The sequence below is a fragment of the Penaeus chinensis genome, chromosome 23 (genome assembly GCF_019202785.1).
Source record: "Penaeus chinensis breed Huanghai No. 1 chromosome 23, ASM1920278v2, whole genome shotgun sequence".
Taxonomy (NCBI): Eukaryota; Metazoa; Arthropoda; class Malacostraca; order Decapoda; family Penaeidae; genus Penaeus; species Penaeus chinensis.
In genome coordinates, this window is record NC_061841.1 from 5,713,624 (window position 1) to 5,729,624 (window position 16,001).

The following is a 16,001-nucleotide window of genomic DNA, read 5'->3' on the forward strand; positions in this document are numbered from 1 at the left end:
TACTAATGCAAGAGAGCAGATGGGTCTCAAAATAAAGTTCAAGGTAAGGAACAAGTAAACGAGGCAGTTGTTTGTAGTACAGTTAAAGTTAACAAGTGTGCTGCTATGGATACCCTTGCTCGTTGTTGCCGTGGGGGAGGGGGGGGGGGGGCTTAGGAGGCGGAAACTGAGGCCTAGTGTAAGGATCACACTACATCATATTTGCCTTTTTCGCCACAATACTATACCATAATGCTGTGTAACCTTTGATGCCTGGTACATTTGTTTATTTTGATCAATGACCATTCTGGAAATCCACAAACATTGCCTAAAGGGTCGATCACATTAATCTATATTTACATCGCTACATCGGTATTTCATCCCTGCCTAGAGCTGAAAGATATTTTCGAATCAAAAACTGTAATATAATTACTGGTAATCGCATTATTTAGAATCTTAAAATAAGATTATATATCATATTAAAAACAAAATTAATGATTAGATACAGATATATTAGATCGAACTATGATGCCTCATTAAATGTTTATAGATAATTCAAATAACATTCATTAGACGAACATAAACAACCCACAATGACACGCCAAAAACATGAAGCTCTCTCTTATTTAGGCCTTGTTGGATAAAATGAGAGTGAAAGAGCCGTTGTGAAAATCATTTTTTCAGATGCTTTCCAAAATGATTATAGACAGTGTTCATACATTAGATTTACTAGTGGTAATGATGACAAAAATGTGAATCAGATTTAGTTAAGCGAACTTGAGTGCAGCAAGTAGACAGCCTGTAATTTTGTTAGGTAAATGCCACATATCAGAATTACTGATTTGTCACTATCACCAAAGAGTTTACTGTCAATGCATAACTTTAAATGAAACAAGATCACCAGGTTACTGGGATGTAGGAGGCTCGTCTATGGTAGCTAAGCACACTAGAAACTATTGTTTGTAAGAAAGCAAGAGGTAATGCACTGGATCAGAAATGTCAGATCTGCCAAAAGACAGACTGGAACCCTCTCCTCCATTCACTTATTGTGCTGCAGATTATTTTGGTCCATTAATGTGAAGGTAAGACATGTTGTTTGCATGCTTCACCTAGCAATTGTGGAATCTATGGATACTGATTCTTTTCTCGGTGTTTATTTTCGTTTTGTTGGTAGTAGAGGGCAGTAGAGTTAAAATCAGATAGAGAACCAAATTTTGCAGGTACCAAGAGTGAACTTAAGATATAATATGTTTAAAGGAAATGGATCAAACAAAAATCACCAATGTAATGTTAAAGGATAATTGTGATTGGATTAATTTTAAAAGGAATGTATCTTATGCTAGTCATATGGGTGGTGCATAGGAGAGAAACATTTGTTTGAAAAAAAATTGTCTGATAATTAGCAGGGAACTCAGCTTGATGATTATTCATTACAAACATTTTTGGCTGAAATAGAATCCATCGTCAATAGTCGTTCATTGACACTTGACAGTATTGCCACCACCAGGTAATTTTCAAAGTAATGATCTATATTCAAGGAAAAGTTGGCGAAGAATACAGTATTTAGCCAATGTTTTTTTTTTTTTTTTTTTCGTCTAGATGGAATAAAGAGTTTATACAATCTCTTTAATTTAAAGATAAGTGAATAAAACCCAGACAAAAATGTGAAAGTAGGTGATATGATTATAGAGGATCAAAATGAAACTAGGAACCATTGGAAAATGGTTCGTGTAAGTGAAGTAATTTGAGACAATGATTGACATGTAAAGAAAAGAAAGATTATGATATCAAATCCATGTCTTGATAAAAAAAGGGTAAAAGGATTAAATTGAACTATGTAGAGACACATATACATAAACTAATTATATTATTAGAATCTACGGAATATAATTTTATTTGATTATACTTCATGTACCTTCAAAGATTAGGGAAGTCACCGCCAAAGAGCTTGATTTTATTTGTGATACTTCAGAAGATAACGTTATTTGTATTTACTTTTAAGAAAGTTTTGTAAAGAAATATAGTTTTATGGTAGTATAATATTAATTGTAAATTGTAAAATATCTAGGGGAGCCATGTATGTGTAGTAGCCCAATTAAAAAAGAAAATGCAAATAGAAATGTTTTAAAAGATTATGTCGTTGTGATCCCTCACAGCACCAAGGCCTAATGTAGAGGTTTGGAGTTAAATTACATTATTTGTACTATTTTATTTATCATTACATTTATTATAAGTTTGTTAGCATTCAAAGGTGTACTTCATTTGAGGGAACTGTGTGAATTATCAGTTTAATAGTATATATGACCAGGTGGCCACAGTTGTTACGTTTCACTTTGTTTTGTTTTAGATTTTCATATGAGTCCTGGAAAGTAGGGATGGACATAGAGATATTGTATCTCATCAGTTATGGAGAACAAAGGAATAAGCAACAAGGATTGTTTTTCTCCAGAATCCATTGAGGTATTCATTCAAGAATATATATTTATATATATACATATTTGTATATATATGTGTATGTATGTGCATGTAAACATTTATATGTATATATGTATATTCATTCATATATGCATAGATAAATATGATCTGTATATAAATGTATATATAAATTCACGTGCAGCATGCAATATATGTATACACACATATACATACACATACATATATATACACACATATACATATATATATACATACATGCATATATATATAAATAAATATATATATATATATATATATTTGGTATATATATGTAAATATGTGTGTGTTAATGTGTGTGTGTGTGTCATCATCATCAAGGAACTAATGCATGGCCGCATGGCCGCATCCAGGCAGGCCCTCGACCCATCTCCAACTCCTCGTGACAGGACTGTTCGAACTGCCCAAGCTATGACAACAATGACTTTGGATAGTAGTTCTGCCCATTATCCAGTCCATGCAGGTGTTGAAAAGTTTTGGTGCAAGGACACAGCCTTGCCTCACCCCTGAATTAACAGGAAAGAAGTTCGACAGGCTCCCACCACACTTTACTGCATTTTTAGTACCGGTATATAAGGTTTGCTATTAGGCCAATAATATGTTTCAGAATGCCCTTAAGTCTCAGGATCTCCCATAGCGATTCTTGATGTACTGAGTCAAACGCATTCTTGAGGTCGATGTAGGCTGCAAGCGACCCACGACCGAACTCACGACGGCGTTCCACTATTACTTGAAGCGATAGGTCTCTGGTGCCTTAGTAGGTGGTTGCGTTTCAGAATGTGGGCGAAAACCTTGCCTTGTAAACTGAACAGTGTGATGCCATGGTAGTTCCTACAGTCCCAACGATCCCCTTTCCCCTTCTAGAGAGGGATGACCACACCCCTCAACAGGTCAGGGGAATGAAACCAGACTACCAGATGGCAGTCAAGACGGCATGCAAACCCCCAGCCTTTAGCAGTTCATCAGGGATATCATATACCGTTAATGGGTAGTCTGGTACAGGTACTGTGATACCACCTGCATCCAAACTAACTGTTGGATGGTCTACTCAGTACAGCTGCTCAAAATACTTGGCCCAGAACATGTGTTTGTGTTTATATATTTACGTATATAAATATATATAAATAAATATATATATATATATATATATATGAATATATATATTCACATATATATGTATATGTATACATATATATATATATATATATATATATAAGTTTGTATATATATGTAATGTATATATACATATACATATATACATATATATATATATATATATATATATATGTATGTATGTAAGTATGTAAATGTGTGTGTGTATACGGCGCGAAGTTTTTTTTTTATATCATATATTTTAAAAGTTATTCATCTTTAATCTCGGCATATAACCCAACACTTTACATGTTTTTTTTAATCTTATTTTTTTCAATACTCGTGCACAGTTCTCAGAACTGTATGTACAGACGCTTCTTTGACGATAAAAAAAGGCTAATATTTTTCTTGTGATTACATTGATTGTGACGCAATTAATACACAATTATTACTTGTATGCGTTAAGAATCAAATGCTAAAAGAGATTATTCTTTGTTCTCGTTCAAACACCTCATCTACTGACGAGATTTTAGGGTCTCGTAATTTACTTATGAGTGACGGTTTGGTCATCATATAAAATGCCTTATGCTTATTCTTTGTGATTCGTACTGAGGGTAAAACACTAATATGACAGGGGAATTTCTAACTCATATCACTGGGATAATATCTTGGATACTGAAATGATTAGCATTGAAAAAGTTATTTATTTGCATGCCAAGTATCGCTTGTCTGCATTTAATCCACTGAAGACCAGGCAGACGCGAAGGAAGGCGTCCCGGCGCTCCTGCTCAGGGGGTGATGCCGGTGTTGGTCTCGATCCAGTCCAAGTAGAAGAAGACGCGGCTGAAGGCATCGGGGTAGCCCACCTCGCATCCGGCGGAGGAACCGAAGGAGGTGATGCCGTAGGTGACGCCGTTCAGGTTGAGGGGGCCGCCAGAGTCACCCTGGTGAGGAAAGGCAAAAGGAAATTTAGTTCACCAGAAACTTAGTTGCTACTTGTCAAACGTATTAGTCGTCATAAAATGTTAAGTTTGACGCAGTAAGAGTAAAGGCAAAGTCTCGTACGTTGCAGGTTCCCTTTCCGCCTGCGGCGTCGATGCAAACGATGCCGTTGCCAAGATGGCCGTAGACGGCGCTGCAGTCGGCGGTGTCCATGATGGGAACGTCCACCTGACGGAGGATGTCGGAGATGCCACCGGCGCCTGTGTGAGGAGAGGTGTTCTCAGTGACGAGCATGATAATCGTCGATACTGGTTAAGTATTTGGCACCGGTTTTAAGTAGAATGAAGTGAGGTAAAGGAAGTGTGTGAGTTACTGACTGTCAGAGGGGCGGCCCCATCCTGTAGGGGTGACGGTGGTTCCCACAGCCACGTCAGAGGAAGGCAGCTTGACGGCGCCAATGAAGTCTGTGAAGATGCAGCGTCATATCAGATTAGTGAGCTAGAAGCAACATGAATGAAGTCATTTCACTTCTTTTCAAAAGTAATGGGCAATTTATTGAGTTTTGGTAAATACCGTTGAACTGAACAGGGCTTGGCAGCTTGATGAGGGCAAGATCGTTTGTGAGCGAGTGGGAGTTCCAGTGCTCGTGCGTGAAGAAGTCGGTGGAAGTCATGGAGACCTGCGTGGCTTCGTTCTGGCGGATGTTATGGGCGCCCATCACAACATCAACGAAACCAGCACTAAAGGGATGCGAAAGGGAATTACACAGTGTGTGAAATGCGGCAGGACAAATGCCCTCGTCTCGACAGTATTATGCACGCTGACTCACCCGTCCATGCAGTGAGCGGCCGTAAGGACCCACTCGTTGGAGATGAGGGAACCGCCACAGAAGTACATGCCGTCGATGAAGAGAGCCACCTGATGGGGCCACGAGTTAGGCACAGCCTCGGTGCCGCCCACGATACGCCCAGTTCCTGTAACAATATTACTAATATCACTTGACTTTCTGAGAGAATAATGAACACAAGAACGTTTTTACACGTTGAGGTATCTTCTCGAACTATAATTTTGGAAGACTGACCGGCGGGTGGAGGAATCCTGGGGTCGACGAGGGGCTTCGGGGACTTCCAGTGCCATGGCTTCCCCGCGGCGGGGTTTCCGCTCTGTTAAGGGAAAGGGAAAGAGGAGGCTAAGATGCTAGAATCCTAAGAAATATCTTTTAGACGGCTTACAGTGGAAAGTACCAACATATTACCAATCATCGCACTGGAAAACCAATGTTAAAAACCGACACATTAAGAAATGAGTAACTATTAATAGAGTTTGTTCTTGAGAGAGAGAAATTAATCATATACTGACGGCGGCGGCGACGAAAGCGAGGAGGAGAGCGACTCTGGCGACCATGGTTGCGGTACTGCTGAGGGCTCCTTCTCAGCCGCTGGTTATATAGCTGACAAAAGACTGCGCGTTGGGCTTATCTCTGTCTGTGTCGATCTCACTGTGCTGTTTGTATGTACGTAAGAGTGCTTGATTCGTAGTGAAAAAATTGTGAAGTAAACAACGAAGGGAAGAACAAGAAAACACGAACACGCCCAAAGCCTTTTCGCTATATTGCTTGTTGAAGGCATAGGAATCAATAGGGCGGGTCGGCCTTCGGTGTATTCGTGTTTTCTTGTTCTTCCCTCCGTTGATTCATTTGCACATATTATTTATTTCTCTCTCTCTCTGTCATATGAATTATGTGTATACGTATGCAAAACTCTAAATGGAATATACAATATAAACATACATAAATATGTATATATATATTTATATATACATATATATTAATATATATGTATATAAACATACATATATATTCACATGCATACATGAGAATGTATATACATATATATGTATATATACATTTATACACACACGCACACGCATACGCACACAAACACACACACACACTAATATAGATATATACATACATACACATATATATGTGCATATATGTACATATTTATATATATAATATATATAATATTTGCATATATATATCTAATGTATATACATATATATGATATATATGTATATTAAATGTATATATTTATGTATATATACATATACATACACATACGTGTCTATATACATTACATATACACATATATGTGTATATATACATATATATGCATATATATATATGTATATATGTGTATATATACACACATATACACACGTGTGTATTATACACACACACACACACACACACACACACATATATATATAAATATATATATATATATATATGTATGTATATATATACACACACAGTACAGCATTTCTGACATTTGGAAGTTTTCTCTTGGTAACCCGGGTAGATCAAGCTCATGAGTCCTATGGTAATATGTCTAGGCAGGTGAACCCCGAACTTAAACCCCGGAAGGAAGCCCCGTTAGGCAGTTTTGGTTTCCGCTGGATATCTTTTGGCAGCTTCTGCAGTTGAACAAGTGTCGGACGTATTGGCGCTTGCCTTTCCTTCGGATTTCACTTGGGTTGCCGAGAGAGGAAGAGTGCAGCATGAGCAGCTCAATAATCCTTTATACAGCCCTAACTTCCGCCCTGGAGAGGTCACTCCAGCTTCACACGAAGGCACATTGATGGGGGATGGCAGTTATGGGTTAGATGTCCTAGCTGGTGTAAAGCAAGGGCACCTCGGGTCATCTTCGACGATGGGAGGCGTAATCTTACCCCATGGTCAGCTATCGTCCATCCTCGCTGGTCAGCCCCCAACCAATAGGGTTCTGTCCCGTCATGGTCTACCTGCTCCAGTGGGTGCCTGTGGCTTGGGCCTATGCCTAACAAGTGTACCATAAGGTAAAACTTTTCCAGACTGGCCCCAGGGAATGTGAGGACCATGTGCCTCGATATCTCAGATGACCTAACTCAAGTCGATGATGTTCAGAGAAGCAAATCTGTCTATGACTCCCCACGAAAATGTCTTAGACAGCCAATTTTTGTCTAAGATTCGGTCAAAATTTTAGGACAGGTGTGGAAGTGTCCCGCGCGCGCAAGGACTGTCTGTAAGACAGTGCAATGTTACACAAATTTGAAGATAATTCTTCTTTGAGTATGGTAGATAAATATTAGAAAACCTTTTTGATTTATCATCAAATGTGAATTTAGTATTTTTTACTGACATTTTCCATTCCCGTTGCAAGGACTGTCTTTAAATTTGTCCCAACACATAAGGACTGTCTTTAATTTGTTCTTATGCAAATTTTCCTCTGTTGCTGTTTGTATGTACGTAAGAGTGCTGGATTCGTAGTGAAAAAATTGTGAAGTAAACAACGAAGGGAAGAACAAGAAAACACGAACACGCCCTAAAGCCTTTTCGCTATATTGCTTGTTGAGGGCATAGGAATCAATAGGGCGGTCGGCCCTCGGTGTATTCGTGTTTTCTTGTTCTTCCCTTCGTTGATTCATTTGCACGTTTTATTTATTTCTCTCTCTCTCTGTCATATGAATTATGTGTATACGTATGCAAAACTCTAAATGGAATATACAATATAAACATACATAAATATGTATATATATATTTATATATACATATATATTAATATATATGTATATAAACATACATATATATTCACATGCATACATGAGAATGTATATACATATATATGTATATATACATTTATACACACACGCACACGCATACGCACACAAACACACACACACACTAATATAGATATATACATACATACACATATATATGTGCATATATGTACATATTTATATATATAATATATATAATATTTGCATATATATATCTAATGTATATACATATATATGATATATATGTATATTAAATGTATATATTTATGTATATATACATATACATACACATACGTGTCTATATACATTACATATACACATATATGTGTATATATACATATATATGCATATATATATATGTATATATGTGTATATATACACACATATACACACGTGTGTATTATACACACACACACACACACACACACACACATATATATATAAATATATATATATATATATATGTATGTATATATATACACACACAGTACAGCATTTCTGACTTTTGGCAGTTTTCTCTTGGTAACCCGGGTAGATCAAGCTCATCAGTCCTATGGTAATATGTCTAGGCAGGTGAACCCCGAACTTAAACCCCGGAAGGAAGCCCCGTTAGGCAGTTTTGGTTTCCGCTGGATATCTTTTGGCAGCTTCTGCAGTTGAACAAGTGTCGGACGTATTGGCGCTTGCCTTTCCTTCGGATTCAACTTTGGATGCCGAGAGAGGAAGATTGCAGCATGAGCCACTCAATAATCCTTTATACAGTCCTAACATCCGCCCTGGAGAGGTCACTCCAGCTTCACACGAAGGCACATTGATGAGGGATGGCAGTTATGGGTTAGATGTCCTAGCTGGTGTAAAGCAAGGGCGCCTCGGGTCATCTTCGACGATGGGAGGCGTAATCTTACCCCATGGTCAGCTATCGTCCATCCTCGCTGGTCAGCCCCCAACCAATAGGGTTCTGTCCCGTCATGGTCTACCTGCTCCAGTGGGTGCCTGTGGCTTGGGCCTATGCCTAACAAGTGTACCATAAGGTAAAACTTTTCCAGACTGGCCCCAGGGAATGTGAGGACCATGTGCCCCGATATCTCAGAGGACCTCACTCAAGTCGATGATGTTCAGAAAAGCAAATCTGTCTATGACTTCCCACGAAAATGTCATAGACAGCCAATTTTTGTCTAAGATTAGGCCAAAATTTTAGGACAAGTGTGGAAGTGTCCCGCGTGCGCAAGTCCTGTCTGTAAGACAGTGCAATGTTACACAAATTTGAAGATAATTCTTCTTTGAGTATGGTAGATAAATATTAGAAAACCATTTTGATTTATCATCAAATGTTAATTTAGTATTTTTTACTGACATTTTCAATTCCCGTTGCAAGGACTGTCTTTAAATTTGTCCCAACACATAAGGACTGTCTTTAATTTGTTCTTATGCAAATTTTCCTCTGTTGCTGTTTGTATGTACGTAAGAGTGCAGGATTCGTAGTGAAAAAATTGTGAAGTAAACAACGAAGGGAAGAACAAGAAAACACGAACACGCCTAAAGCCTTTTCGCTATATTGCTTGTTGAGGGCATAGGAATCAATAGGGCAGATCGGCCCTCGGTGTATTCGTGTTTTCTTGTTCTTCCCTTCGTTGCTTCATTTGCACGTTTTATTTATTTCTCTCTCTCTCTGTCATATGAATTATGTGTATACGTATGCAAAACTCTAAATGGAATATACAATATAAACATACATAAATATGTATATATATATATTTATATATACATATATATTAATATATATGTTTATAAACATACATATATATTCACATGCATACATGAGAATATATATACATATATATGTATATATACATTTATACACACACGCACACGCATACGCACACAAACACACACACACACTAATATAGATATATACATACATACACATATATATGTGCATATATGTACATATTTATGTATATAATATATATATAATATTTGCATATATATATCTAATGTATATGCATATATATATGATATATATGTATATTAAATGTATATATTTATGTATATATTCATATACATACACATACGTGTATATATACATATATATGCATATATATATGTATATATGTGTATATATACACACATATACACACGTGTGTATTATACATACACACACACACAGACACATATATATGTAAATATATATATATATATATATGTATGTATATATATACACACACAGTACAGCATTTCTGACTTTTGGCAGTTTTCTCTTGGTTACCCGGGTAGAGGTGAACCCCGAACTTAAACACCGGAAGGAAGCCCCGTTAGGCAGTTTTGGTTTCCGCTGGATATCTTTCTGGCAGCTTCTGCAGTTGAACAAGTGTCGGACGTATTTGCGCTTGCCTTTCCTTCGGATTTGACTTGGGATGCCGAGAGAGGAAGAGTGCAGCATGAGCAGCTCAATAATCCTTTATACAGCTCTAACATCCGCCCTGGAGAGGTCACTTCAGCTTCACACGAAGGCACATTGATGGGGGATGGCAGTTATGGGTCAGAAGTCCTAGCTCACTTGGTGTAAAGCAAGGGCGCCTCGGGTCATCTTCGACGATGGGAGGCGTAATCTTACCCCATGGTCAGCTATCGTCCATCCTCGCTGGTCAGCCCCCAACCAATAGGGTTCTGTCCCGTCATGGTCTACCTGCTCCAGTGGGTGCCTGTGGCTTGGGCCTATGCCTAACAAGTGTACCATAAGGCATGCATCTGACAAGAAAAAACTTTTACAGACTGGCCCCATGGAATGTGAGGACCATGTGCCCCGATATCTCAGACCTCACGAAGTTGATGATGTTCAGAAAAGCAAATCTGTCTATGACTCCCAAGGAAAATGTCTAAGCCAGCCAATTTTTGTCTAAGATTAGGCCAAAATTTTAGGACAAGTGTGGAAGTGTCCCGCGTGCGAAAGGACTGTCTGTAAGACAGTGCAATGTTACACAAATTTGAAGATAATTCTTCTTTGAGTATGGTAGATAAATATTAGAAAACCATTTTGATTTATCATCAAATGTGAATTTAGTATTTTTTACTGACATTTTCTATTCCCGTTGCAAGGACTGTCTTTAAATTTGTCCCAACACATAAGGACTGTCTTTAATTTGTTCTTATGCAAATTTTCCTCTGTTGAAAATTATTCCTATTTGAAAACAAGAAAAGCTTTGAGGCCTATTTTGACAAATTATCAAACGTTAATTGAACTGTCTCATACATAGTTTTGCTGTATTTTATTGAAGATATACAGATAGCGGCGCCCGCCTGAAAATAAGCGCAGGGGCCACATCATACTTATATATACTTAATGTGTAATATTTATTGCCATATTTACTGTATCGTCTTATTACATTAGACCAAATAGGGTCTATGAGTCTAAGACCATTCGTGAACACGCCCCCAGGACCTTATGTGTCCTACGTGCAACCGCCAGCGCCGAACAGGAATTGGATTCATCAGCTACGTGAGTTTCTTGAGCTGAAGCTTTTAGGCGGAAACCATTGTCTCTTGAGACAGAAGGTGCCATGATGATGTTACACACACACACACACACACACACACACACACACACACACACACATACACACACACACACACACATACTCACACACATACACACACACACACATATATATGGAGATAAATGCTGTATAGTTACTGTATACACACACATTTATATATACATACACATATATATATATATATATATATATATAAATATATATATATATGCACACACACACACACACACACACACATGTGTGTGTGTGTGTGTGTGTGTGTGTGTGTGTGTGTGCATGTGAGTGAGAATGGGCAACCCCCAAAATTCTGATGCGTAATTCAGGTTTAGGCCTAAAAGGCCATGAAAGGCTTTCCCTCCTATCTTTATCTCTGGAGACACGTGTCTACTGATGAAGAACTCGTTTTGTTATCGCGAAGGGAAAGTTTTATGAGTATTACTGACAATGTGGATACGGATAGTTAAACTACTGTTTATTATAATATAATCATAATTTTCATAATTACATGATGGTATCCATAGCAATGTTTTAAAAAGATATAGTGCTGTTAATAAAAATATTGATAATATTGAATATTAGGATTAATATTGTTAGAGCACTGCTATCAACGATTAGTTATTAGTTATTATGTATTAGTTATATATATATACATATATATACAACATTAGTTATATATAATATGCAGATATGTACGACATATTGGTGGATGCACCTCACGAAAGGTTTTTCTTTCTCTACTTATGTTTATCTATATATCTACCCATTTTTCTGTCTCTTTTTCCCTCCTCCCCCTCTTTCGCCTTTTTTCTACCTATCAATCTATTTGTCTGTATACTGTATATATACTGTATGAATGCTGTGTATATATCTATATATATATATATAATGTTTGCTTTGCCTACGTCCTCCCCTACTGAAAAGATACAGTCCCTCTGCCCTTCTTTTGACTTGAGCAGTTAAGCTTTTAACTACCACGCCCCCATTTAGGAATTTGTCCTTCCCCCCACGCCTCCCTTGCATCTGTATATATTATTTATTTACATTATACACACACACACGTATAATATATATATATATATATATATATATATATATATATATATGTGTGTGTGTGTGTGTGTGTGTGTATGTATATATATATATATATGCATGCATATACAAGTATGCATATAAATGTATGTGGCACACAAACTATTTGTTCAACATATATTATGAAAGTTATTATTCTTATTCTCGGTATATAACCCAACACATGCACACTTCTGAGAAATTTATGTAGAGAAGGTCCTTGGCAGTGTTTACAGAAATTTATTTTTTCCATGCCTTCAGATTTTATGATAATATCAATTGATAATTACTACACAATTGTTACTTTAATGCGGTAGGAATCTAATGCTAACTTCACCTACTGCCGAGATTTTTGGGTCTCGTACTTTGCATATGAGTGATGGCTTAGTCAGCATAACAAATTTCTTATGCTTATTCTTTGTGATTAGTTCTGAGAATAATAGACTAATGCGATAGAGGGATTTCTAATACTCATATCACTGGAGACAATATCTAGGACACTGAAATGATTAGCATTGAAAAAGTTATTTATTTGCATGCCAAGTATCGCCTGTCCGTATTTGATCCGCTGAAGGCCAGGCTGCTCAGGGGGTGATGCCGGTGTTGGTCTCGATCCAGTCCAAGTAGAAGAAGACGCGGCTGAAGGCATCGGGGTAGCCCACCTCGCATCCGGCGGAGGAACCGAAGGAGGTGATGCCGTAGGTGACGCCGTTCAGGTTGAGGGGGCCGCCAGAGTCACCCTGGTGAGGAAAGGCAAAAGGAAATTTAGTTCACCAGAAACTTAGTTGCTACTTGTCAAACGTATTAGTCGTCATAAAATGTTAAGTTTGACGCAGTAAGAGTAAAGGCAAAGTCTCGTACGTTGCAGGTTCCCTTTCCGCCTGCGGCGTCGATGCAAACGATGCCGTTGCCAAGATGGCCGTAGACGGCGCTGCAGTCGGCGGTGTCCATGATGGGAACGTCCACCTGACGGAGGATGTCGGAGATGCCACCGGCGCCTGTGTGAGGAGAGGTGTTCTCAGTGACGAACATGATAATCGTCGATATTGGTTAAGAGTTTGGCATCGGTTTTAAGTAGAAGTGAGGTAAAGGAAGTGTGTGAGTTACTGACTGTCAGAGGGGCGGCCCCATCCTGTAGGGGTGACGGTGGTTCCCACAGCCACGTCAGAGGAAGGCAGCTTGACGGCGCCAATGAAGTCTGTGAAGATGCAGCGTCATATCAGATTAGTGAGCTAGAAGCAACATGAATGAAGTCATTTCACTTCTTTTCAAAAGTAATGGGCAATTTATTGAGTTTTGGTAGATACCGTTGAACTGAACAGGGCTTGGCAGCTTGATGAGGGCAAGATCGTTTGTGAGCGAGTGGGAGTTCCAGTGCTCGTGCGTGAAGAAGTCGGTGGAAGTCATGGAGACCTGCGTGGCTTCGTTCTGGCGGATGTTATGGGCGCCCATCACAACATCAACGAAACCGGCACTAAAGGGATGCGAAAGGGAATTACACAGTGTGTGAAATGCGGCAGGACAAATGCCCTCGTCTCGACAGTATTTTGGACGCTGACTCACCCGTCCATGCAGTGAGCGGCCGTAAGGACCCACTCGTTGGAGATGAGGGAACCGCCACAGAAATACATGTCGTCGATGAAGAGAGCCACCTGGTGGGGCCACGAGTTAGGCACAGCCTCGGTGCCGCCCACGATGCGCCCAGTTCCTGTAACAATATTACTAATATCACTTGACTTCCTGAGAGAAAAAAGGACGCAAGATGAACGTTTATACACAGTGAGGTGTCCTCTCGAACTAAAATTTTGGAAGACTGACCGGCGGATGCAGGACTCTTGGGGTCGACGAGGGGCTTCGGGGACTTCCAGTGCCATGGCTTCCCCGCGGCGGGGTTTCCGCTCTGTTTGGGGAGAGGGAAAGAGGAGGCTAAGATGCTAGAATCCTTAGAAATATCTTTTAGACGGCTTACAGTGGAAAGTACCAACATATTACCAATCTTCGCACTGGAAAACCAATGTTAAAAACCGACACATTAAGAAATTAGTAACTATTAATAGAGTTTGTTCTTGAAAGAGAGAAATGAATCATATACTGACGGCGGCGGCGACGAAAGCGAGGAGGAAAGCGACTCTGGCGACCATTGTTGAGGTGCTGTTGAGGGCTTCTTCTCAGCCGCTGGTTATATAGCTGACAAAAGGCTGCGCGTTGGGCTTATCTCTGTCTGTGTCGATCTCACTGTGCTGTTTGTATGTACGTAAGAGTGCAGGATTCGTAGTGAAAAAATTGTGAAGTAAACAACGAAGGGAAGAACAAGAAAACACGAACATGCCCAAAGCTTTTTCGCTATATTGCTTGTTGAGGGCATAGGAAGCAATAGGGCGGATCGGCCTTCGGTGTATTCGTGTTTTCTTGTTCTTCCCTTCGTTGCTTCATTTGCACGTTTTATTTATTTCTCTCTCCCTCTGTCTAAAAACGTATGTATCTCTCGTATCAGTTATGTGTATACGTATGCAAAACTATAAATGGAATATACAATATAAACATACATAATTATGTATATATATTTATATATACATATATATTAATGTATATGTATATAAATACACACATATATATACACATTCATACTTAAGAATATATGTACATATATAAGTATATATACATTTATATGTATATATTAATATGTGCGCACACACACACACACACTGATATAGATATATACATACATACACATATATGTGCATATATGTACATATTTATATATATAATATAAATATTTGCATATATATATAATGTATATACATATATGATATATATATGTATATTTATATGTATATATATGTATATATACATATACATACACGCATGTGTCTATATACATTATATATACATATATACATATATATGCACATATATATGTATATATGTGTATATACACACATACACATGTGTGTATATATATATATATATATATATATATATACATATATATACACACAGTACAGCATTTCTGACTTTTGGCAGTTTTCTCTTGGTAACCCGGGTAGATCAAGCTCATCAGTCCTATGGTAATATGTCTAGGCAGGTGAACCCCGAACTTAAACCCCGGAAGGAAGCCCCGTTAGGCAGTTTTGGTTTCCGCTGGATATCTTTTGGCAGCTTCTGCAGTTGAACAAGTGTCGGACGTATTGGCGCTTGCCTTTCCTTCGGATTCAACTTTGGATGCCGAGAGAGGAAGATTGCAGCATGAGCCACTCAATAATCCTTTATACAGCCCTAACATCCGCCCTGGAG

The 16,001-nt window shown here is 38.4% G+C and overlaps 2 protein-coding genes across 2 annotated transcripts; both read right to left on the reverse strand.

Moving 5' to 3' along the window:
- Positions 1-4,269: 4,269 nt before the first annotated feature.
- Positions 4,270-5,904, reverse strand: LOC125037544 (chymotrypsin BII-like). Its single transcript, XM_047630713.1, has 7 exons — positions 5,845-5,904; positions 5,567-5,648; positions 5,315-5,459; positions 5,059-5,225; positions 4,863-4,949; positions 4,609-4,745; positions 4,270-4,487 (listed from the first exon to the last, which is right to left on the reverse strand). Exons 1-7 carry the CDS (start codon positions 5,887-5,889, stop codon positions 4,332-4,334), a joined length of 819 nt encoding a protein of 272 aa, XP_047486669.1. The 5' UTR covers positions 5,890-5,904; the 3' UTR covers positions 4,270-4,331.
- Positions 5,905-13,261: 7,357 nt separating this feature from the next.
- Positions 13,262-15,765, reverse strand: LOC125037639 (chymotrypsin BII-like). Its single transcript, XM_047630841.1, has 8 exons — positions 15,723-15,765; positions 14,804-14,882; positions 14,526-14,710; positions 14,271-14,415; positions 14,015-14,181; positions 13,819-13,905; positions 13,569-13,705; positions 13,262-13,447 (listed from the first exon to the last, which is right to left on the reverse strand). The coding sequence occupies exons 1-8, from the start codon at positions 15,763-15,765 to the stop codon at positions 13,292-13,294; spliced, it is 999 nt and encodes a 332-aa protein (XP_047486797.1). The 3' UTR covers positions 13,262-13,291.
- Between the last annotated feature and the right edge of the window lie 236 nt (positions 15,766-16,001).